The sequence below is a fragment of the Pogona vitticeps genome, chromosome 10 (assembly GCF_051106095.1).
Source record: "Pogona vitticeps strain Pit_001003342236 chromosome 10, PviZW2.1, whole genome shotgun sequence".
In the NCBI taxonomy this organism is placed as follows: domain Eukaryota; kingdom Metazoa; phylum Chordata; class Lepidosauria; order Squamata; family Agamidae; genus Pogona; species Pogona vitticeps.
Genome location: NC_135792.1, coordinates 27503189 through 27526030, shown reverse-complemented (window position 1 = coordinate 27526030; position 22842 = coordinate 27503189). Strand labels below are relative to the sequence as shown.

Below are 22842 nucleotides of genomic sequence, written 5' to 3'. Positions count from 1 at the left end.
GTCCTCCTAGAGCACCTGGCTCAGAACCAATGCAGGAAAGCAATGCCTTCAAAAGCTGCCCTGAAAGGTAGGGGTGGTGGCCGCAGCAGCAGTTCGGGGGCCTCACCTCTGCCGACGGGTGATTTGGGAGACAACCGGACCATCAGAAAAACTCCCCCCCCCCAGCACAGGCTGCCTGATAAACCAGGTGGCCACGTTGGTTTCAGCAGCAGGCAGGAGCCAACAGCCCCCCCCCGGTCTCCCTCGGGGTGTGTGCATGGGTGTGGGTGTGCGTGCGTGTGTTCGGCACGTACCTGTTCCATAGCCTCATAGTCCAGCTTGAAGGCCCACAGCTGGAGGCGGGCGCTGAGCTCCGTGACGGAGGAGAGGGCCAGCAGGAACTGCTCGGCCGAGCCCAGGGGAACGCCGGGGTTGGCTAGCTGGGCTTCCTGGATCTTCTGCTTCTCCTCCTCACTGGGGACCATCATCAAGAGCTTCTGTCAAATGGAGGGACCCGGGTCAACTGGAGTGAGGGGAAACATGGCGCCTTACTGCCACCTTTTAACAGCCAAGGCTGGTGGGCGGCACAGAAGGGGCCCAGTTCTTGCCACCCCCAGACTCCACAGCCCTCACCTCAATCCCTTCCTTATTAATTGCAAACTCGTCAAAGTTGAGGATGGCCATCTTGATGATGTGGACAGGAGGCAGCGACGTCAGGCCAATGTTGATGGCGTTGCTCCGCTTGGGATCCAAGACCACCAGGAACTTCCTCCCATCTGCTGGTTTCTGGGGTGGGGTGGGGTGGGGGCAGGGAATCACAGAGGAGGTCAACGTCTCTGGACATCTGCCACCGCCCCCCCCCCAGACTAGCCTAGCCGGTGGCCTCCCTGGGGAGTGCTCCCCTTCCCCCTACTCGTCAGCCAAAGGCATCAGCAGACCCAAGAACAAGGCAAGAGCAAAGCCCCTCTCCCTCCTTTCGCCTCCCGCGCCCGCCCCCCCCCCGGCTGCTCTAAAGGGGTGCCCAGCCTGGCCCTGCCCTGCCCTGCCCTGCTGCCTACCTTGGCGCTCGGCATCTCTTTGGCCCGGGACTCGAAGAGGTGCTCCAGCTTGGCCGTGTCAACCTCCACCTTCTCTAGGGAGGCCCAGAGCGTGGCTGGCCCAAAGGGGCCCCCCTGGCTGGGGCCCCCCTCCAGGCTCTTCAGTTCCCTCCAGAAGAGTTTCACTGTCTTCTTCTTCTTTTTTTGGGCAGGGGAGGGGGTCTCTCCCCCAGGGGATGTAGAAGGGGGGCAGCCGGGGGGAGGGGGAGGAGCAGGGGGGCACCCAGGTGGGGGCATGGCTAAGGGAGGAGGGGGAGGGGGAGGGGGAGGGGCCATGAGAAGACCAGCAGCCCCCCTGGCCAGGTGGGGCGAAAGCGTCTCAACCCCCTCCCCTTCAAGGCAGTCACCGTCCTCCTCTTCGCCCAGGTCCGAGAAGTCCAGGTCTCTGATCTTCAGAGGCACGGGGGTCGGCTTGACGGGGGGGCCTCCACCTGCCACCTCAGAGCCTTTCCTGAAGGGGGTCACGAGCGCCTGCTCCAGGGTCTGCAGGCCAGCCTCTGCCTCAAGGCTGAACTGGCTCCGCAAGGGCCGGGCCCTCGTGGGCTCTGGCCCCTCACGGGCCTCTGGGCCAGCGCCGGGGCCGCTTTCCTCTCCGGGGCCCCTCGGGTCCAAGGCTCTGGCCCAGCTCTCCCCAGTGGGGCTCCACGTCGAGCCGAAGAGTTTCTCAAGCCCCCGCGTCTTCGTGGGAACCACGCCCTGGGCGCCATCCTTGTTGTGGTGGATGCTGCAGCCGCCAGGCAGCACCTGGTCTGAGCCGGGAGGGGAGGCCAAGCTGGGGGCCGAGGCCAGGCTGTTTGGGGCCCCCAGGCCTGGCAGGTCTGCAGCCGCTGCTCCCCCAACCAAGGGCTCAGGAGGTGGTGCTGGCCAAGGTGCCTTCCCTTCCGGTCCTCCTCCTCCTCCGTTGGCTCCTTCGCCCCACCACCCTGAGGGCAGAAAGGGAGACATGAGGGGAGGGGAAGCGAGGCAGGCTGAGCAGGGGGCAAGTGAGGGGAAGGGACAGGGTCGGCCACCCTGCCCAGCCTTGGGTCCAAAAGCAGGTCAGCCAGCCGGCCGGCCGGCCGGCCAGCTCTTTGCACTCCTCACCCGGGACGGCCGTCTCGGCGCCTGGAGTCGCTTCCGCCAGCATCTCTGCCCGGCCTCTGGAGATAGCCACCATCTTCTCCTTCTGGGAGGCGGCCAAGTTTTCCAAGAAGCGAGCTCTGCAAGGAAAAAGAGGCTTTCCCTGTCAGGCGGCCCCTCCGGGATGCCGCCCTTCAAGGCAACACAGCGCCCCACCCCACACAGCAACCCGTGTGGGTCACAAAGGGAATCGGGCCGGGCATCAAGCCCCAAGCAGCCTGCCTGGAAGAGCTCCATCAAGCAAGCTGAGCTCCAGGGGCCCCATGGCAAACCCTAAGCCCCTCCGAGGGTGAATGAAGGTCCTTGGCGGGAAGGGACGCCCCTCCGGCACCTCTTCCAAACAGGACAGGCTACCGGTGGTCCTTGGAGCCGCCAAAGGGCAGGCCCTCCACAGCATGGACTCTGCCCTCTCCTGCCTTGGCTATAGCTTTCATGGATGTCCAACGGCACCCGAACCACCTCCCGGAGGCCCCGGGATCCTGCCTAACCAGCTCACCAGCATCCGAGGCTCTGGAATGGGTATGAAATCTATACAGATGAAAAAATGGTTTAGGGGCACAGGAAAGGGGCCCCAAGGCTGAGCCTGAATGATTTCCACACCTTCTCCCAGCAGGTAACCCGGCGGATGGGGTGGGTGGGTGGGATGGGGGGAGAAGCCACCAAGCCAAGCCACTCTTGGCCCTGGCGTTCCCTAGGCAAGGAGCCACCCAGCCCGTTTTTCTGCCTCACCTCGCCTCCCCTTTCCCATAAGATAACACAAGGCAGGGGCTCCGGAGGGCTGAAGCCACAGCCCTGGCAGGGCTCAAGGCCAGCCAGGGCAGGCGTCTTCCCTGGGGCCAGGGCAGGCGGAGAGCACCCTCCACACCCACCAGCAGCAGAGGAGACCCCCTCCGCCCGCCCGCCCTGCCTGGCCTTCTCCCTCCTGGTGCTCAGAGGCCGACGTGAGCGACCAAAGCTGAGAGGAGCCTCTCAGGAACAGCAGAAAACAGAAGAGCTGCCACCTCTCCCTGTTCCACTTGGCCCGGGAAAGACGGGCATGGGTGGGTGGGTAGGTGGGGGGAGATGTTTCTTCTGAGCCCCCTGGAGTTCTTCACAGCAACTTCTCCCTCCCTCCCAGGAGCTCCCTTTCAGAGGGAAGCCCGGCCCCGGGCACGGCCACCCCTCACCCGACTGAGAGTGTCTGGGGGCCTGCCCTGGGGGAGTCCACGGCCAGCCTCACCTCCCCCCCCCCACCAGACGAGGCGCTCTAGTCCCAGCTGCACCGAGCCCTCTGCATTTGGTGGCCTGCAAAGCTGAATAAAACCAACTGAGAAACCCTGTTTTCTTCTTGCCATCTTTTTTTTTTAAAGTCTTAAAGGTCTCAATAATAGAGGCAGACACCAGGATTTCTGGCACAAAAATCGTGGTAACTTGGCCCTCTCTGTGGTCCCATTTATGGGGGTGACTTTTGCGCCTGACTCTCTCTCTGCCAGCTGTGCGAAATCTCACAGGAGCCTGACGTGTGGCCTTCGGGGCTCTTCCATTTCTAAAAACTGATCGATTGATTTGTGTCAATAAAAACTGGCCCATAGCCTGCAGTTCTTCCTTCTGTCACTCGGTAGCAGGCCTTCTTGATTTCCTCTCACCATGAGAAGAGAGGAAGGTCAAGGCAGACCAGGGCGGGATTCCCTTTCCCCAGGGCCCTTTGGCCACCCTGCCTCACGCCAGCCCCCCCCCCCCCCCAGTTAGGGACTCAAACTCTTCAAGCAGTTGAGAGGGCCTGGAAAGGTGGAGGGAGACATGATGTGTGTGTATGTGGGGCAGGGGGGGGGAAGGAACGTCTAGAAGAGGGGTTCTCCCTTTCAGGAAAGAGAGAAAGAGGGAGAGAGAGAAAGGGGGCTGAATGGCCAGGAGAGAACAGAGGCAAAGAGAAAAAACGCTGGGGGCATAAAGGGTCTCCCACTCCGGCAAAGCGGGATACCCCTGCTATTTGAACAATGGCGTTCTTAGAACTTTGTCTCACCCTTCACTCTGGGTCACACGCCCTGGCCCATCACAATGCTTCAGGGGCCCTCTAAGAGCCTGGGAAGTGGGGCCCTTGGGGGCCCCCCTCGCTTCCTCCTGAAGCCCGACCTGACTCCTTCCCTCGGGACCCCTCAGGGAGGCCCAGGCTCCAAGGGCGAGCACCAGAGGCATGCTAGGAAAGTACTTACTCAAAATGCTTCAGAATGGGCTTGTCCCTACACAGGGGAGGGCTCTCCTCTCTCCTGGGAGAAAAAGTCCGTTAATGCCCCAGGGCACACGAACCACACCCTTGGCAGGCCAGCAAAGACACACACACACACACACCCGGCGTCCCAAAGCGAAGCACCCCGTGGATCAGGGAAGAAAGTGCTTCCTACCCCCTGGGCCACGGTGGGGGTCGGGGTGGAGGCGCCAGCCCCCTCCTCTAATGTAGCCCCACACCAGTGGAAACTGCAGTGCCCAGAATGGCTACCCCAAAGTGCTCTGAAGCCCCAGAGTCTAGGGCACAAAACCAGACGGCCTCCAAGACCCAGAGCCACCCCCCACCCCACCACCTGCACCCAGGGTGGGCACCCTCGGCTCCAGGAACCTGCCCCCACCCCCGTGATCTCCGTGGTCTGAAACTGTGGAAGCGTCCCTCCTCCGGCCAAGCCCTTGGTGCTGGGATTATTTCGGGGCAGTTTCCCCCCCCCCCGCCATGAAGATGTTGGAGAAGGCCTTTCAAAAGGAGACACCCCCCCCCCCAACCATGAAGGCAGGCTGAGGAAAATCCTGGCCTCTGACAGGACGTGGCTGATTGGGGGGGGGGGGCTGGGTGTGTCTGTCACCTGCAGGGACGCAAACGTTCTGCACATGTCCAGAGCCAGAGGGTTCAAGGAGGACACGAGAGCTATGGGTCCAAATCCCCACCGGGCCCCAAAGCCCATGGAGCCGTCTCAGGGCAGTCGTTCTCTTCCCTCCTCACCCAACCACTCGGGAGGGATCTTTGGGGGGGGGCGGCAGGAATTGGTGAACAGCCTTGCCTGTCTGCTCCAAACACACTCCTCCCTCCCTCCCTCCCTCTGCTGAAAACATCTGCTGAACCCATAGAGGGAGCGCTCCAGTCCAGGGGATAGGGAGGCAAGCGAGCCGGCCGCCTGACAGGTGGCCCAGGAGATGCTCGGCAAGCCACAGGTTCCTGCCAAGAAGCCCAGCCGCCCCCACCCCCAAAGCGAACACACCGGCCCCTGGAGCCACCCCCCACCCCCACCGGAGTTCACCCTTGGAAAAAGCGAAGGGAAGGAAACGGCACACCAGCCAGCGCCCCCCCCCCAGGCGGCAGCATCATCACTTACCAGGCAGAAGCGGTTTCATGAAGTCTGGAAGAGGAAAGGCCGTCTGAGCAGGAGGAAAGAGCAGCGAGAGGGCAAGAAAGCAGAAAGTGGCTGACACCCCCGTGGCCCCCCCTCCCCCAGGGCTCGGCAAAAAGTCCCCCCCTCCCCCAAGCCAAAGGCCAGTGCCAGAGGGAGAGGACCTCCAGACAGGCGGCTGGCTGAATGGGAGGCTGCCTGGGCACCGAGGTGGGGAGGCAAGGCCACCCCACGGGCTCCCAGAGAGTGCAAAGGGGGTCCAATGGGGGGGGGGAAATGAGAGAGAAAAAGCAGAAAGCTCAGAGGAGGAGAGAAGCAGACAGGAAAAGCCCCTCCCTCGCCGCCACCATGGCTCCTCCCCCTCCTCTCACCCCCTCGTCCCTGTAGGACTCTTCAGGCCTCAAAGCGCCCCCCCCTCACTCCCCAGAGGGCTCCTGCTTTCCCCCTTGGCTCCACACAACCTAGGAAGAAGAGGACCTCCTGAGGGGACGGGGCGGATCGGTTAGGAATCCCCCCCCCCGGGCCGGTCACCCCTTGGTCTCACACAAGGAGCTAACCCGGACCCTACGTGACAACGCTCCACACGTCCTCCATAGCCCCCCTTGAACCCCTCTAACAACACAGCTCCCCCCGAGAGAATGAGGCGTGGGGTGGGGGTGGGGGTGGGGATAATGGGTCATGTGCCTATCAACTATTTGCATGGCGGCAGGCGCAAAGGTACCAGCCAGGAGGGCACGGACTCTGGCCAGGGCGAGGCGGAGCGGATGGGCGGCTCTCCCACCCACTCCGGCCGACCACCAAGACCAGAGCAGCTTGGCCGCCCGCTCCCAGCCGTGGGGAAGCCCGGGCCCTCCCCTCAGCAGAGCTTTGTTGAAGGTCCACCAGTGTGGCCTTGGGCGCCCTCGGGGGCCCACCCCACCCCCAGCCACCCTCCCCCCCCCCCCGGCCTGGGCACTGCCAGGAACAGAAGGCGGCACCTACTTGAAAATGCTCCTCTCGCCCAGGCTGCCCGGCTGCTCTCCTTCCACAGGGACGGTCGGGGCAGAAAGCGGCCCGCAGGAGACACTGCTGCTGCAGACGCTCTGGGGGCTTGGCCTGGCAAGGGGGCAAACCCAGTCATTGGAGAAGGACTGCCCTGGAGACGGCAGGTCAGCACCCCAGGAAGCCAGGCCAGAAGAGGAAGCCAGGGCAGGGCCGGGGCCGGGCATGAGCACCTCTGGAGGGGGATGAGGCCAGCCTCCTGCTGACCCCTTTTTCTTCCTGCCTGCCACCAGCCTGGCCCATCCTTCAGCTTGGCCCTGCCCCACCAGGGGTCTTTCTCCCTCGGCCCAAGCACCCCCTCCTCCTCTCTCTCTCTCTGCCCCCCCCCACGCAACCCTGGCCCCACTCACAGGTCCTCCTTGTTCCTCTCTGCGTCCAGAACTGGGGTCTGGGTCGGGGCTCTGGGGGCCTGCAGGCCCTCCTCTTCCACAGGCACTCCGGACCCTCGGCTCTCCTCCTGGGCCAAGAGGTAGCCAAGCGACCGCCGCTGGCCCCCCCGCCGGCCTTCCTCCCCCTTCCTCCGCTCTTTGCTGCGTGTGCCCAGGGGAGGCTCCTCAACGCCGTCCTCGTACTTGAGGGTATTCTGCAAGGAAACCGGGGTGGGGGTTAGGGGGTCCAGGGGGTCCAGGGGGGCCGGCAGGGAAGGCTCCCGCTCTGGAGGGCTGCCCCTCAGGGTCTCACCCTCGCATCCTGCCAAGAGCTCAGCAAGGCCTTCATGGTTCACCACCAAAGAGGACCTCACCTCGTAAAGGGTCAGCTGCTGATGCAGGTCCGGATCCGTGCCCTTGCCGGCCACGTGCTGCTGGATGATCCTCTCCATCCCCTGCTGCTCCAAGCAGTCGGTCACATCATAGAAGGCGTCCTGGTCAGGGAGGGCGGCCAGAGTCTGCCCAAGATCAGGAGGGCACCTCAGTCTGGGCAGGGAAGCCGTGCCAAGCGGTGGCTGCCTCCCTCCTGCCCTCCTGCCCCGAGAGCCTCACCTTGTTGATGAGGGTCATGGCAAACACCTGGAGCTCCGTGTCTGCCCCACTGGTCTGCTCAAGGAGAGCCACGAGGGGGGACCACGGAAAGCCACCTGCAGGGCAACAAGGAAGTGGTGGTGTCACCAGGTCCACCTGTCACCCCCCCTCCCGTCCCAAAGCCAATTCAGGGCCTCTGCTCCCCAGGATTTTGAACGGCTCTCCCCATCAGGCCAAAGCCGGCCTTGCCCACACTCGTCTCCGGGATGGGCTGCCCAGGGGGACCCCCACCCCACCCCACCCCCACACGGGCCACTCACCTCGGGCCTGCTCCACCGTCAGGATGGCCTGGATCAGCAGCTGGGCGTTGGACTCCGTATACTCCACAAAGACCAGCAGCAGCTTCAGCGCCGTCTTGACCACCAGCCGGTACTGGCCGAGGAGCACACCAAGTGGCCTGAGGAGCCTGTGCTTCAGCCCCTGCCTCCCCCCCCCACCTACCCCCAGGGGTCCAGCTAGCCACTCTGGATCTGCTGGGCCACTCAGCAGCCCTTCCCAAGGTCCCTCTCCCCTGGACCGCCCACCCACCCAGTCCGCAGCCAGTGCACCAGCTGGAGGTGGCCGTCCCTGGAGGGGCCTTCTCAGGAGGAGCAGTTGCCAGAAAGGGTGAGCAGAGGGGGGCCATGTCACTCAAGACACTCGGTGAGGGAGGGGGGGACTCACCAAGCTCCCACAGAGGGTGTACAGCCACTGCACAGTCTCATTGTGGTTGATCACTCCCATCATCCCGTCCACAAAGAGCATGATCTGGCTGAGCGCTGGAAGGGAGAGCAGGGCCTTGAGAACCCCATCCATTCGGGGAGGGAGGCACCTGTGGGCCCACAAGCTGGGCCTTCGGGGTCCCACGGCCATGCTTTGGGTTCAGCCGGATGACCCTTCCCCTTTTCTCCTTGTTTTGGCGGTTCGCAGAACACAGAAAGTGGATGTTTTCTCGAGCACAGTGCTGACTCTGCAGGCGGGGCCGGTGGCCTCGCCCCTTCTGCTCCTCTGCTTCTGCAAAAGGCTTCAATGACCGCTCATAATTTGGACACACCTTTGCCAGCAAGTCAGCCCTCCAGGAGTCCCTCCAGCCCGACCGTCTCTGTCGTAGGAAGCACGGTTGTTTCTGCACCAGCCTTTTAGAAGTGCCTTCTGTTAGGCACCTCCTTGCCCTCACCCATATCCCAGGAAGGCATGGCCAGCCAGATACATCCTTAGTAAACAATCCAAGGGGTTTTAACGAGGACGGGCCCCACCAACTGCCTGCATGGATGGAACCCAGCACCCACACCGGGGGGGGGGGGAGAATCCACAATCCTTTGCAATGGCTTAGAGGGCAGCAGCTTGGAGCAAGGAAGTGCCAGGGGAAGGGCCTGGAGGGAGGGAGGGAGGGAGGGAGGCTGTCTGTCATAAGATGACGGATGCAACCTAGGCAGCCCACAGGAATGCCCTGGCAGGAGAAGCAGCCCGGTGGGCGGTGGAGCACTCGCTCTCCTTCCTCCCTGGGCACACCAATTGCCAAGGCCAGCTTGGGGGCTGTTTCCACACCAGGAGGAGCAAGCCCTGCCTCCCAGCCGCAACCCCCCCAACGGAGGGAGGCTGCTGCTCTCCCAGCTGCCCACACCGGGAAGCCTGCCTCTAGCCAGAACCCTCCCCCCCCCGTGGCCAGTCCTGCTATGGCCCTGCCAGGGGGATGTTCAGGGACGCCCAGGGCTGCCCTTCTGAAATGAGCATGAATGAGGTCCCTCTCACATGGGCGGTGGGGTGTGTGTGGAAGAATCAACCCCCCCTTCTCCTCTGTTCCCCACCTCACAAGCACTGCATTTGCCTCAGCAGGGAAGGGACGCAGAGACCCTTATTGTCCCCACAGCGGTGCAGCCCCACGGGCATCCTCTGACGGGGGCGGCCACCTGCAGAGAACAGAGCGGCCCCCTCCTTCCCTCCTTCCACAGGCCGGCCTAGTGGTCACTCACCTCTGAGAATGTAGTTCTGGTAATTTTGATCCGCCTCGGCTCCCACCGTGATGAGGCACGTCAGCCCTTCCGAATTCACAAACTCCGGCACCAGGTCCTTGTCTTCCTGCAGGAGGGGGAGGAGGAGGAGAAAGTGGGGGGCTGAGCATCTTCCCCTCCCCTGCACAGCCATCAGGGGTGCACCCTCAGAGAGGAGCCCAGGTGGCCAGTGGCCCCTCCCAGCCACAAGAGGGGTCTCCTCACCCACCACCTCGGACTCTCCACCCTCCCTGGACCTGGACCAGCCACCTGTCGCCCTCCTCCTCCTCCTCCTCTTCCTCCTGCTGGGTGGGAGGAACCCCCAGAAAACCAAGACAAGCAGGAAAACAGCAGGCGGTGGTGGGGGGGGAGGGGGAGGGGGAAGAGGGGACAAGAGGATCAGGAAGCCACAAGGAGAGCTAGGAGGCCCTCTGCCCCACAGCTCAGGGCAGACGGGCAGTTTTGAAGGAGGCAGCAGGTGAGGCAGGAGGAAGAAGGGGGGGCTGCCGGGCCTCCTCCCAAAGGAAGGGCTTACCTGGAAGAGCTGCTTCAGGGAGAAGAGGGAGCGCCTCAGTTCAGGGCCCTTCGAACGATAGAGCTTCTCTGGGGAGGAAAAAGGAGGGAGGGAGGGAGGGGGAGAAGGAGGGTGTCCCAGTCTGCAGGCAGCCAGTCCCTGGCCCCCGCCCTCCACCCCCAAGAGGAGAGTTCTGACAAGGGGGAGCCTGGGTCCAGAAGAGACCCTGCCCCCCATGAGGGAGGCCCAGGAGGCCTGCCCCACACACGAGCCACCCGGAGCAAGAGGCCTTGGCTGTGTCTGGCCACGCCATCGCACACCTCCAGAATGGGTAGGGCATGGAGGCTCCCTGGCATTGTACCCAGTCTTGCATCTCCTGGAGGCCAAAAGCAGCCGGCAGTGGCAGAATTAGCACCACAAGGAAAGCCAGAAAGGGGGAGTCAACCCATTCCTTGGAGCATCATCTGCCCAGGGGCCCCTTCTCTCAGCTCGATGGGCTCCAGAGGCCTTTTGCCTCTGAGTGAGTGCCAAAAGGGGGAGGGGAGGGGAGGGCCCCTGTCCCTGTTGGTTAAATCCTGCAAGGCGCCTGAGGGCAAGGCAGGGCTGGGACTGGAGGTCAAGAAGAGGCCAGCCAGCAGGGCAGCATCCCACAAGCCATGGCCTCATGTCCGAGTCCCCCAATCTCTTCCTCAAGGCAGCCTTCCCCAGGGTGGAATACAACACCCATCATCCCTGGCCAATGCTGAATACAGCGAGGAAGAATACCACCCTAAGGAATGGAAGTCGCTCTCCCCTCCCATGTACTCTATCAAATTCTCCAGCGGATCCAGACCACCACCCTTGCCTCCGAATCAGCAGCCAGACCAAATGTAGGCTGATCAATTCCCTGCCAGCATGCCAGACATGGGAGGGGGCAGGAGCCCTTTACTGCTTTTTTTCAGGGGTGGGGGCAGGATCGAAAGTTCCTGTAACATCCTGGGATGGTGCAGGAAGCAGATGGCTCAGGAGCCTCGTGGAAGAAGGCACCCCTTGCCCCCCCAATCCCCCTGCCCAGGCTCCCCACGCCCATGCCTTTCAGCGGAAGCATCTCGGCGCTCTTCCTCCTGGGTCAAGAAGCAGGGCAGCAGCCGGAGCCCCTGCAAATGCTCTCTGGCTGGCTTCCCGTTTCCGTCCCTGGCATATAAATATCTCGGGGCTGCTTCCTGCATGGAGGAGAAGTCCAAGCCGAGGAGAAAGAAAGAGGGCTGAGCTCTTGTCTTCATCCCCTCTGCCTGGAGCCAGATCACAAGATCTCTGTGATCTCCAAAGGAGGAGGCTGGGAGGGGCGCCTGACTCCTCTGGTTTGGAAGCAGCTGGGGAGCCCTCAGGAGGCAGCGGGATAGTCCGCCTCTGCCCCTTTGGAGGGGGGGGGGCGTTCCAAGGCCATGCCTCCCCCAGGCCCCAAGAGGCCCAGCCCAGCTCTTTCAGGGCTGGCTGCACCCGGTTAACATCTTCTTGGCCACTGCCAACTGCTGAGAACCGCTCTCTCCTCACAGGCAAACCCTGCCTCTCCCTCCCTCTTGCCCAGCTGCTTGGCCATTCACCACAACTGGGTGCAGTCACCCGGGAGAATTCGAAGGAGGGGGAGCACTTTGAGGGGTGTGGGGGGAGGATCCAGGAAAGGCCTCGGCGCACTTCCCCTCCTGGAGGCCCGGGCTGCCGGGTGGCTGCTCCTCTCCTCCACGGGACTTCTCCCTCCTGCGGCCCAGATACCTTTTTAACTAGCGGGGAGGAAGGGAGGCGGACAACTGTCCCCCTCCTATGAATGCCCCCAGAATACAGGGAGGGAGAAGGAATGGCTGCCCCAATGGCAGAGGAGATGGTCAAGGGGGGGGGAGTGCCACCCATTCCCCCTGCCTTGGAGAGTGGGAGCATCAAAGGCCACCACCGGTCATTGGCAAAGGTGGCCTTTGGCTGGCAGTCAGAACAGGCAGTGCCCCGGTGGGGGTGGTCTTTGGTGTCCGGCTGCCCTCCTGCTTTCTTTCCAGGCACAGATCAAAGGAAAGAGCTACTCTGGGGGGCCAATGACCTCTGGGCTTTGCCCAAATACCAGAGCTAGCCCCTCAAGCAGCTGCCCAGAAGTGTGTGTGTATGTGTGTGTGTGTGTGTGTGTTTGGGGGTATGTCTGTGTACCCATGGTCAGGTGTGGCTCAGTCATTTCAATCAGGAGCCACATTTCAGGAACTCAGCTGGAAAGTGTGTGTGTGTGTGTGTGTGTGTGTGTGTGTGTGTGTGTGTGTGTGTGTGTGTGTGTGTGTGTGTGTGTGTGTGTGTGTGTGTGTGTGTGTGTGTGTGTGTGTGTGTGTGGCGGGGGACTCTCTGGATCTGCACCAACTGGCCTCAGAGGCCTCCCACTTGTAGGCACTGCCCCACCGGAAAGCGCTGGCAGGAAGCGCCCATAGCTGAGGGGTGCAAGCCTCTGAGCCTGCTAGGCAAAGTGGTGCTGAGGGAACTGGGGAGCACCGAGCAGGAAGGCATCACATCCACACACAGGCCAGCAGAGAGGAAGTTGAAGGCCGCCGAGCACAGCCAAGGCGAGGGGATCAACACCCCACCCCCACCCCCACCCCCCCATGGCGGCCAGCGTGGAGGCAGCATTGTTCAGTCCAAAGGCTGACTGGGCACCCACTGGCCTTCTCTTTACCCTAGGGTGGCTTTTTATCCAGGGCTAAAGCCCAGCTTCATTCTGGCTTCTCGACTGTCCCCAACTCTTGGGAAGGATTTGAGTCCTTTTGGCCATGAGCCCGTGGCCAAGGAAGGCCCATGAGCTCCTCGAGTGCCAGTGCACCAACAGCCTGGCAAGGCCTGTGTGTGCCAGCCCATATTGAGGCCACAGTCCTGGGGGCTGTTTCAGACAGGGCTCCACAATGGCCCTCCTCCTCCTCCTCCTCCTCCTCCTCTTCCGCATGGCTGACCTTTGACGTCTCACTCAGGAAGACGCAGAAGGCAGGGGTGGCAGAAAGCACCCCCTGCACACTTGGGAAGCCTCTTTTCCTGCCTGGGGAGGAGATGTCCCGGAGAGCCAGAGGACCACCCATCCAAAGCCTGTGAAGGTCCCCGGCCATTTCTGCTCTGGCCTCCCACCCCGGTAGGCATTTCCTCCAGCGCAAGGAGCAGCCATCGGGACTGGAGGCAGCAGGAAGCAGCTAAGCCAAGCGGCCAAGAGGCTTCTGGAGCAAAGGAGCGAAGCCTTCACACGCGCCTGCATGCACACACCCCTCTCAGTGTGAGCACAGAATCCGTGCAGAGGTACTCACCTATGATGGCCTGCACTCGGACCGAGAGCTGTGTACGCAGGAGCAGGATTGGGCGCCTCCCTTTGCTGCAACGTTGTGAAAGGAAACCATGTCAGCCTGGGGAAGAAAAGCTCCAGCAGGCTCCCCAGGGAGAAGACTCGGGGGGGGGGGGGCTCATAACATCCCACCCTGTTTCCCTAAGAGGGAAAAGCCCCAGTCCCAGTTCTTCTTCTTCTTCTCAAAGACTGCACTCCAGACTTTCCCCAGGCAGACAAACCATCCCGAGAGGAACAGCTCCCTTCTGCTGGGCCGGGCCAGAAGATTGCCCCTCAGCCTGGAAGCTGGGCTTGGCAGGGAGGGAGGGAGGGAGGGAGGGAGGGAGGGAGGGAGAGGGGCAGCCAGGACCGGCCGGGCTGTGGCGAACAACCGGATGGTGACTTCGTGAGCTTCAGAGGGACAGCAGCCCCACTGCAGCCTTCAGGCTCCAGACCAGCTCCGAGGACAGAGTGGCCCCCTTGCCCCACAAGACAGTCCCCCCACCCCCCACCGGGCAGCACCCCCTTCGCCCCCCTCCATCCCCAAGGCTCACGCGATGTCCTCGTAGAAGCCTTCCAGGTCCTCCTTCTGCTCCAGCAGCGACAGCTCCAGGTCCAGGTAATGCCCCGAAGGCAGGACTTGCACGGCACAGTCTTCCAGCTGCAAAACCACAAGGAGGGCAGCCGGTCAACTAGGGAAGGGCCGCCCCCCCCACCAAGGAGGCCAAAAGGCAAGAAAGAAGGTGCCGCCGAGCCCCACAAACCAGCAGCCACTGCCCAGAGGAGCGTCGTGCCCGGTGCCAGAGACCCCCCCTGCTTGGCCATCCCAGGCTTCACTTGGCTCAAGAGGTGAGACAAGACTATCTCCATCAGGCAGGGCACCTCAACACCCCACCCTTCCCTTTGAGGGCCTGGGGAAGCTTCCCAGAAGGAGAGGCCCAGGCTTTAGAGGCCGCAGGGCAGCCCCACCGACCCCACCTGCCCAGTTCGTCCAGGGCCACCTAAGAGGAAGAGCCCAGATCTTCCTGCAAAGTCTGAGACAAGGACAAGAGATTCAAGTTACAAGGAAGTTCCATCTAAACATTAAGTAGAACTCTGGAGGAGGCCTAGAAAGGAGATTTTTGCACAGAGGCCGAGAGGCCCGCAGCTGGAGGGAACAGGGAACACACACAGACACACACACACAGACCGGGGGCTTGCCTACCCTCTCGGCTCGCAGCTTGCCCAGCATGCCAGACAGAGCAGCATCTTCAGTTAAAGGCAGGAAAACCACCCCCACAACACACACCATTAAAACTGTGCCCCTCCAACAAAGTCCTTCAGGTGGCAAATAACAACCCTGCTGAGCCATCCTTGGAACATACCAGGCTGTCCGACAGCTGCACTGCCTCGCCAGTCCCTTCCGGCACAAACGGCAGTGATGCTGGTGTGACACAGAGACCCCCCCCTCCTCCCCTGTGGATGCCTTTGTCTCTCCCACCACAGCACATCAGGCCAGCTGTGCTTCAGGGCAGTCAAAGGCTGACATAGTCTCAAAGCAGGGGGGAAACTGAGCTCCAATGCCTGTCCTGCTTCCTTCACGGGACTCCCACCCGGGAAAGCCTGCAAGCCCCAGACCAGCGCCAGGCGGGACAGAAGTGCTGGGGCCACCCCAGGCGGAAGGGAGGCCTCCCTCCAGGGAAGCCCAGGACTCCCTTGTCCCTCTGACAGCTGCCCCCCACAACAGGCTGCCCCGCCCCTCCTGTGGGGCTTCTCCTCCCCATGGGAGTGGCCGCCAACTTCAGCCAGCCTCTAGGCATTAAAAAGACAGTGTACTCCCCACTGCCACACCTCACACTCTCTGGGGAGCTGCCTCTGACTCACCACGTCCCACGCAGGAGTCAGCACACACACACACCCCGCCGCCTTGTCCAGCCTGGCAATGATGGGCTGAAGGGCCCGCAAGGCACATGTGAATCAACTTATTTTGCTCCCACAGGCAGAAACAATTTCATGTCAAATACACTACTGATTGTGAATATAAGAAGTCTGTGCATTTATTTATGTTCTCTCTCTCTCTCTCTCAAGCACACACAGGACATTGTTTCTGCACAAATCTTTGAATTTTGTGGAAAAAAAATTAACCAGAACATTAGAGTTGTATTTTGCACAAGAACCTTAGAGTTTGAACAGAATACAGATGTTTTTCTACCTAGCAGACCTTCTTTAAGTGTGAAATGCAAGCAGTTTGTGCAAAAAGCACTCTCTCCCCACACCAAAGATGAGACAATTCATGGTTTTTATGCCCCGAAATGTCACAGCAGATATGGTGACAAAAAGCCCAGAGGCAGGGAAGGAAGAGACAGACTTCTGCCCCCCCCCCAATTAGTGGATTATATTCTAACTGAAGAGGGGATCTCAGGGAGGGGCATGAATTTGTGTCCATTTAGGAGTGGTTCTCATCCACAGAGGTGGACATCCTTTTTGGGATGGGGTGCTCTATGCGCTGAACATCTGAAGGTTGGGCAGGTGGACACAATGGAAGCTGATGGGTGGAAGGAAAGGGACTGAGCAGGTGCCTCACAGCTGGGCAGGGTGTGACCACCTGTGCATCCCTGGGCTCCATCCTCACCACTCCCAGGGAGAAAGATGTGTGCAAGGAAGGGGCATCCACAGCCTTGACCCTCCAGAACCCCCGGAGACGGTCCCACCGTGCCTGCCTGTGTCATCGGTTGGAGGCTCCTCTCGCCGCCTCTGCTGGCGAGCGCCTGAAGTTTTCCACAGTAGACTGAGGCGCTTCTGGGGGCCGTGGGAATGTGTCAGCTCTGGCCTGCTCTGCCAGCAGAAACCTTATGCTTCTGTTCCAGCAGAGTGGGGAGAAGGGGAGGGGGAGGAGAGAAGACACCATGTTTTCTTGCTAAAAGCAGCACAAATGCCCTGGGGACCAGGAAGAGCCCTCCTGGTTTGGAAGACAGCACCAAATGGACTCAACAGGGAGGCTATATTTAATACTCCTGGATAAAAGGCTCGCTCCCTCAGAAAGCCAGGCAGCCGATGCTCTCTAACTCTGGACAGTCCTCACATGGCCAAATGCTGATCCCGGCCTCTCCGAGCCCCCCCCCCCGAGGCACAGCAAGCAAAGGACTTCACACAGAAGGGAGACCCTAAAATTGCTTTCGCCCAAAAGCCTTCGTCCTCCTCCAGGGGCCCCTCCCTCAGGAACACCTCCAGGGTGAAACCATTTCAGGTTTTTGCAAACGCTGGAGGGCTGGTGGGACAGAAAGAGCCTCCTTCAAGAGGTTGAGGGAGTGTTCGGCCTTTCAGAAGAATTTCGCAACCTCTGAAGGTCAGCCTAGAAGGAGCTCCCAAGAGTCCTCTCCCACTTAAAGGAATTTCCTTAAAACCCTGACAGTAATGATAAGTAATAATTTCCTTTAAAACCATTTCCTGAAAAACAGGGCTTCCTGCCCAAACACAACCCAAGCCAGTTGCTAGTCCTTCCCATTTTTAATAAATAAGATTCACATATAATTTTGCAACAACAAAGTTTAAAATGGCAAAACAAAGACATTGTTGCTTTTGTTTCTGTTTGCTTTGCTTTTTCTGTTTCTATTCTTGCTGAAACAAACTGGTATGGCTACTTTTCTGATACTGTTGCAACAATGACTACCATAAACAAAAGCCTGCTGAGGCTGCAAAATTAAAGGTGAAGAATCTGGGAAAATTAGGAAGGTTCGACCTGCAATGGAAAGGCAGACATGCGGACCTCAGGTTGCCCCCCCCCCTGCTCGCCCGATCGGCCGCAGCACTGGCTGGACAGCCGTGGGTGACTCTGCCCACGCTTGCCAAAGGGGTGTGTGTGTGTCACACAAAGGGGAGTGGGGTTCTTGAGTGTGCATTGGATTACAACTTTCTGGAATTGTCATTTGGGGACTTATGTTTAAACATGAAAGGTCCGTGGCCCCTACTTCTCTGAAACTCACTCCTAAGGTAATGATTAACTCCACTGAAGGTGCAACTGGACAGGGAGGTGGAAGCCAGCTGGATCAATGGATCACTTGAAACTGCAGCCTGAGATTTAGAATGATCCTTCCACCCAAATGCAGAGGGTGGTTTTGCCAAAGGAAGCCTGCAGATACCCTATTTAGCCCATTCTTCTTTTTCAGCCTCCATGGCCCTGCATTCCCTCCTGTCATCCCCTCCATCAGGAGCAGAGGAAAGCTTGACTGACTGACTGACTGATTTTTTTTTAATGTACCAGTGATAGTCCACTCCATGGGCTTGCTATGGACCCACGTGACACAGCACTGAATTGTTGGGGGTAGGGGTGGGAGAAACCTGCCAATGCTGCCTTGCTTTAATACCAGCATTCACACGTGCTGAAAACCACACTAAAACCCAGCAATCCTACTTGGGCTGAAAACAAACAAAAGAATAATAATAAAAAAGAAACAAAACACAACAACCCCTCCCAGGGGCCCCGAAAAGGTGCGGCTAGGCGCGGATAAAGGATGGGCTGGTTGGCAATTGCCGGCCTGTCAGCTGGTCAGCGGGAAATGTTGTGAACCAACCAGTTCCCAAAGCAGCGCAAAAGCACCATTGGATCACACCTTTCTTCAGTAAACGAAGCGCACAGGGAGCCTGCCTCTGCTTTTAGCATTGACTTCAGCGGGTGGGAAAGCCGTCACAAGCCGCAGAAGCTAGGGAAGACATTCCTTCTGCCCTCACATTTCTGGGGGTGCAGATGGAAACCCTCTCCTCTCCCCTGCTCCCTCGAACCCAGAGATTTCCAGCAATGGCCAAGTCTAGCAACACCTGCAGCCAACCTTTCGCACCATCCTAAATTCCAAATCCTGCCCTTTCCTGAATCTAAGCCAAGAGCTGCTCCCATTCCTGCTCTCTCCCCTCCCCCCACCCTGTGATGGTAATACCCACAGAATCTACTAAGGGAGAAATGCAATATGACAAAATTAACAGATGCTGCTGCTCCAACTCCACCTCAACACAGGGTTGTTCCTGTGGCCCAGAAGGAAACCATAGAAACTCAAACAAATTAAACAGAACCACCCATTCAGAAAGGCAGAACTGCTACATAGGGAGAAATGGGAGCATTCAATATAAAATGCAGTCTTTCTAACTTAGCATATACAGTACAATTGCACTGTTTGACATTAAATTATATATGTTTCATCTTCTTAAGTAAAAAAAAACCCTAAAACACCCTTGCATGTTTACTCAAAATCGAGACCCATTCTGATTCTCGGAATTTACCTGCAAGCAAGCATACACAAGACTGCGGCCTCAAAGCCATAAATACCTCCTAGTGTGGTCTCTGTTTGCCTGTTCAGAAGCAGGCAGAATGCATTTAGCCACACTGGGTGTTTGTGCAGGAGAGCAGCTTCAGTCTCGTAAGAAAACAATGACAAGAGAGAGAGAGATTGAGAGAGGGGGAAACTCCTGCGCCCCATATTACTTATCTACCTTATTGAAAGTCCCTGAGAAGCTGCGGGGGGGGGGGGAATCTCCACTGGAAACAGAAATGGCAAGCGAGCAAAAAGAGCCAATAGAACTGGCAACATCTCTGAGCATTAAACAAAACTGGACGGCCCCGTAGAAAAGACGGAATGCCACAGGGCTCACCAGGCCCGATGGTGGCGTGTCAGGCTGACTGTCAGATGACCGGTCTGAATGACCGCCAGGACCGTCCTGTCCAGGGACGAGGCCCGCCTCCCTCCGGCCTCTCGCCCTCCTCGGTCCCGTTGATGTCAAGACTGTTGTACATCCTCAAGAAAGGACCCTCTCGGGATCCCTTCCTCTCTCTGTGTCTTCCGATGGTCTCTTTTCTTTACCCACCACCTTGTCCTGCGCCAAGCTTCTGCTCCTTGAGTCTCGTCCCCCCCCCCGTAACTTCCAGGCCTGGTGCAACAGCCTTTCTCCCTCCACAAGGTCTCTGTAGTTGCCCTCTCTCCCTCTTTCTCTCTCGGTCTTTCAGCTGTCTTGTTCTAGAGACATGTCACAATAACTGCAGCAGCTCCTCTCAACTCAGCTGTGTTCATCTAACCATCTTTTTTTCAATTCCACACAAGAATTGTGCAATGCTTCATTATGGACAGTCTACTGTGAGACATGAGTTCTTTCATATTAAGTCTTGCTAACTTCCCCTTTGGGTTCACACGCCTGCCTTGCTCAGCTAACAGGCACCCCCGTGTAGGAGCACGTGTGACCAGAAGCACGAGGCGGGCGCCAGGCTCCAGCTTCCTTGCTGAGGGCGGAGGGCCCTCTGTCTCCAGGGGGCCCCAAGGAGACCCTGCAAGCCACACCAAGGAAGGGCACTTCTTCTGTGGTCTGGGGCAGGATGGCTCCTTCTCCTCCCCCTCCCCGCCCTCGCGGCTCAGGTGCTTCCTGCCGATCAGCAGCAGGAAGACTTGGAGGGGGGTAAGAAACCTCACTCCCCCCCCCACACACCACAATGCTCTCTGTCCCATGCTCATCACTGGGAAGCAGCTGAGCTACCGGAAAGAGGGTGCCAGCCCCCCCCCGGCAAGAGGGGTGGGACAGGGGTTGCAAGCACCACATGCAGAGGGCTGGGCCAGCCTTGCTAGAGGGTGAACAATGGGGCATTTCAAGCACAGCTTTTTAAAAATGCAAGCCATCTTCAGGGTGATGGCGGCGGCCCTGGCATGGAAGGAGGAAGTGCCTACCCTTCTGCTTTAGAACTGGAGGAAAGCCTCTTTTTTTGAGAATTCAGTCTGTGTGTCTGCCAAGAAGAAATTCGCCAGTAGTGAGGAGGAATGGGTTAAAGTGTCCCCCCCCCACTGCCGCCATATTTGCTGATACTCTGAACCAGCCCCTGCCTTCAGTACCCCCCTCCCACCCACTGGAGGGTGCCATTTGCCTTCTGAAAGTCCTCTGCCTTAAATGCAGGGCTGGTTCTCTGCTCTTCCCGGGCGCCCAACCCGCTCCTGGCTCGGAGCTGCTTTTCCCACATGCCCACCAGCTTGGCTCCAGAGCACAGGCCTGAAACCCGAGCACAACTTTGTTGGAACTGTTTTTCCTGTTTGTTCCCAGCTCCCTTTAGTCACCGACAAAAAATACCCCATGACTGCACCGGCTTCAGACCTTCAGCTGTGTCATGACGAGGAGAAAGAGGTGTGCCAAGGAAAACAGCCCGTGCTCTGAGACCAGCATTTCACAGCGTCTGCGTTGCTCAGTTGCTTTGCTCAGTCCACCCTCTCACCTGTCGTCTCCCTGCTCCCAGGCTGAACACGCAGGATCTGACCAGGGGCCCATCTGGACCCCTGCCTGTTTACACGGGCAGCTCAAGCACCCCAGAGCAGAGGCATCTGGCACACGAGGTAGGTTGCCTCTGGCCTTCTCCTTCAGCCCCACTGTCACAGTTAGCGACTCCCCTCACAGGCCAGGGCAGGAAGAGCCCAGAGAGGGCTCGCCCTTAAAGACTAACACCTCCAGGACACCGTAAGCACTCATCCGCATGAGCACCTTCCCTCAGAAACTGAGGCCAACCACCGAGGGGCGAGCGAGCCCTTGAGCCGCAAGCCAACCCTCCCTCCCCTCTCCCTGCCAGGAAAGAGAGAAAGGATGCCGGCCATCCTGGGCAGGGGCCTGGGGGGGGGGGTTGGGCAGCTGGAGATGCAGCACGAAAGACTGTTGGGGCAAACTGTTGGGGAACATCCGGCCCCAGCTTGGCGGCCAGCGGACTCCAGGACAGAGAGGGCTGGAAATGCCTCAAGGCCGGTCCTGCGAGACGGCCGGGCAACTATCCAGGGCAGAGGCTTGTCCACTCAGCCGTCCACCCCTGCGCCATCCGTGAAAGGAAGGGCTGAATGCAGGCATGGCTGCTAATGGGCCCTGGGCGCCAGCGCCAGGAAGAACACGACCCCGCAGGGTTCGAGCCCTTACCTACCTGCCCTTATCTACCTGCCCTTATCTACCTGCCTGCCTGCCTGCCTGCAGCTTCCCATCCGTCTGCCTTCCAGACCTTCCTAGAGCAGTTTCTTAACTCTTGTTATCTCTGAGCTGTGGGGAGAAGACATCCTGGCAGGCCCAAAATTGCACAACACAGGAAAGGAGGAGGAGGAGGAGGAGGGGTGGGGGCGGGGCAACTTTCTTCCCTGCAGCAACACCTTTTGAAAATGAGGGCCAGGATCAGGTCATCCTTCTCCTCCTTCGTTCGCCCCCTCAGCCAACCTTTAGGCCAGGCCCTCGGCCCCCCCTTCGGCTGCTGCGGCTCCTCTTTCTGGACACCGCAGCGCCCGGCCTGCCTGCCGGCCTTTCCTTCCTTCCTTCCCGAGTCTCCCCCAGCATGCTGGACCAAGCCCCCCAGCCACCAAAGCCGAAAGCTGGGGATGATGGGAGCTGTAGTTCCAAACCTCTGGAGGACACCAGGCTAGCGAACGCCCACCAGGGCCAGGGGTTGTTCTGAACCCAAGCAACGACCGCACCTGGTATGTGTGTGGGGGGAGATGGCCTGGGCCCCAAACTCTCCACACGGGGGAGGCAGCCAGCCGTCTGTTTTTCCCCAACCTCCCCCCGACCCCTCCCCACATTCCTTTGCCCACCTTCATGCTCTCCCCCCCCCAGGGGCTCCCCTTGACCCGCGCGCTCCCGCGAAGGGAAGGAGCAGCTCTTCGAGGGCAAGGCCCGTCCGCTTCGCCCCTCCAGAGCCCGGCGGACTACATCGCCTATCGTCCCCTGGCTGACTGAGACGTCTCTCCCCGCCAGGTTTTCCCGCGGCGCTCTGCACGCGCGCCGGAGCCGCCCCACTCACCGGCAGGGGCGCGTCGAGGAGGCGGTGGAAGGCGGGCAGCTGGGCGGCGAGCGGCAGCGCCTCCAGGACGGGCTGGGCGGGCGGGCGGCGCGGCTCCGGGAAGGCGGCGCACGAGAACGGGTCCGCGTCGTCCAGGTACTGCAGCCGCACCTGCACCGAGCCGGCCGCCTCCGCCGGGGGCGCAGGATCAGGCCCGGGCGACGGGGAGGACGGCTGCCCCATGGCCGCGCCGTCCAGGCACCACGGAGGGACTCGGCAACCGCGGCGCTCTGCCCAAGTCTCGCCGGCTGCGGAGGGGGCGGGGCCAGGGCGAGGGGGAGGGGCCCGGGCCCGGACCCAAGAGGCAGGCAGACAACGCGCACCGCCCACTCTTCCGGCTCCCTTCGGCTGCCCGCGGCGCTTCGCCAGGGGATCCCCGACGGGAGTTGCGGGGCGGCGGGGGCTCCAGGTTCTGCGGCCTCCCCCGCGGCACCTCTGCGGCGGGGAGGGGGGGATAGAGAGTGTGTGTCGGACGCAGGGGGCGTGACCACCGGGTTGTGTGGGGCGGACCAGCGTCCCCTCAAGTGACCGGACGCCGCTCCTCGGGTTGGGCTCCTGCCCCGACTTCTTTGCGCGTTGAGAACCGGACGTGTCTTCCTCCGAAGCCGGAGAGCCTCAGCAGTGACCGCGGCCC

General features: G+C 60.3%; 1 protein-coding gene across 4 annotated transcripts in view; it reads right to left on the bottom strand.

The window, feature by feature from the left end:
- The window catches only part of FHOD1 (formin homology 2 domain containing 1), a 28236-nt gene extending 5769 nt beyond the window's left edge, over window positions 1-22467 (bottom strand). Inside the window, exons 1-17 of one of the 4 annotated variants that reach the window (XM_078380487.1) lie at window positions 22170-22467; window positions 13957-14063; window positions 13389-13453; window positions 10114-10181; window positions 9561-9666; window positions 8272-8366; window positions 7869-7980; window positions 7570-7664; window positions 7332-7475; window positions 6940-7172; window positions 6530-6643; window positions 5534-5557; window positions 4388-4441; window positions 2160-2275; window positions 1038-1999; window positions 613-765; window positions 294-476 (exon numbers count right to left, since the gene is read on the bottom strand). In XM_078380487.1, the coding sequence (XP_078236613.1) occupies window positions 294-476; window positions 613-765; window positions 1038-1999; window positions 2160-2275; window positions 4388-4441; window positions 5534-5557; window positions 6530-6643; window positions 6940-7172; window positions 7332-7475; window positions 7570-7664; window positions 7869-7980; window positions 8272-8366; window positions 9561-9666; window positions 10114-10181; window positions 13389-13453; window positions 13957-14063; window positions 22170-22391 (2853 nt within the window). In that variant the 5' untranslated portion in view covers window positions 22392-22467. Of the gene's footprint in view, window positions 1-293; window positions 477-612; window positions 766-1037; window positions 2000-2159; window positions 2276-4387; window positions 4442-5533; window positions 5558-6529; window positions 6644-6939; window positions 7173-7331; window positions 7476-7569; window positions 7665-7868; window positions 8006-8271; window positions 8367-9560; window positions 9667-10113; window positions 10182-13388; window positions 13454-13956; window positions 14064-14766; window positions 14908-22169 lie in introns of those variants that run through there. The other 3 variants (XM_078380488.1, XM_072980879.2, XM_078380489.1) reach the window with 3 other exon arrangements.
- Window positions 22468-22842: the final 375 nt, after the last annotated feature.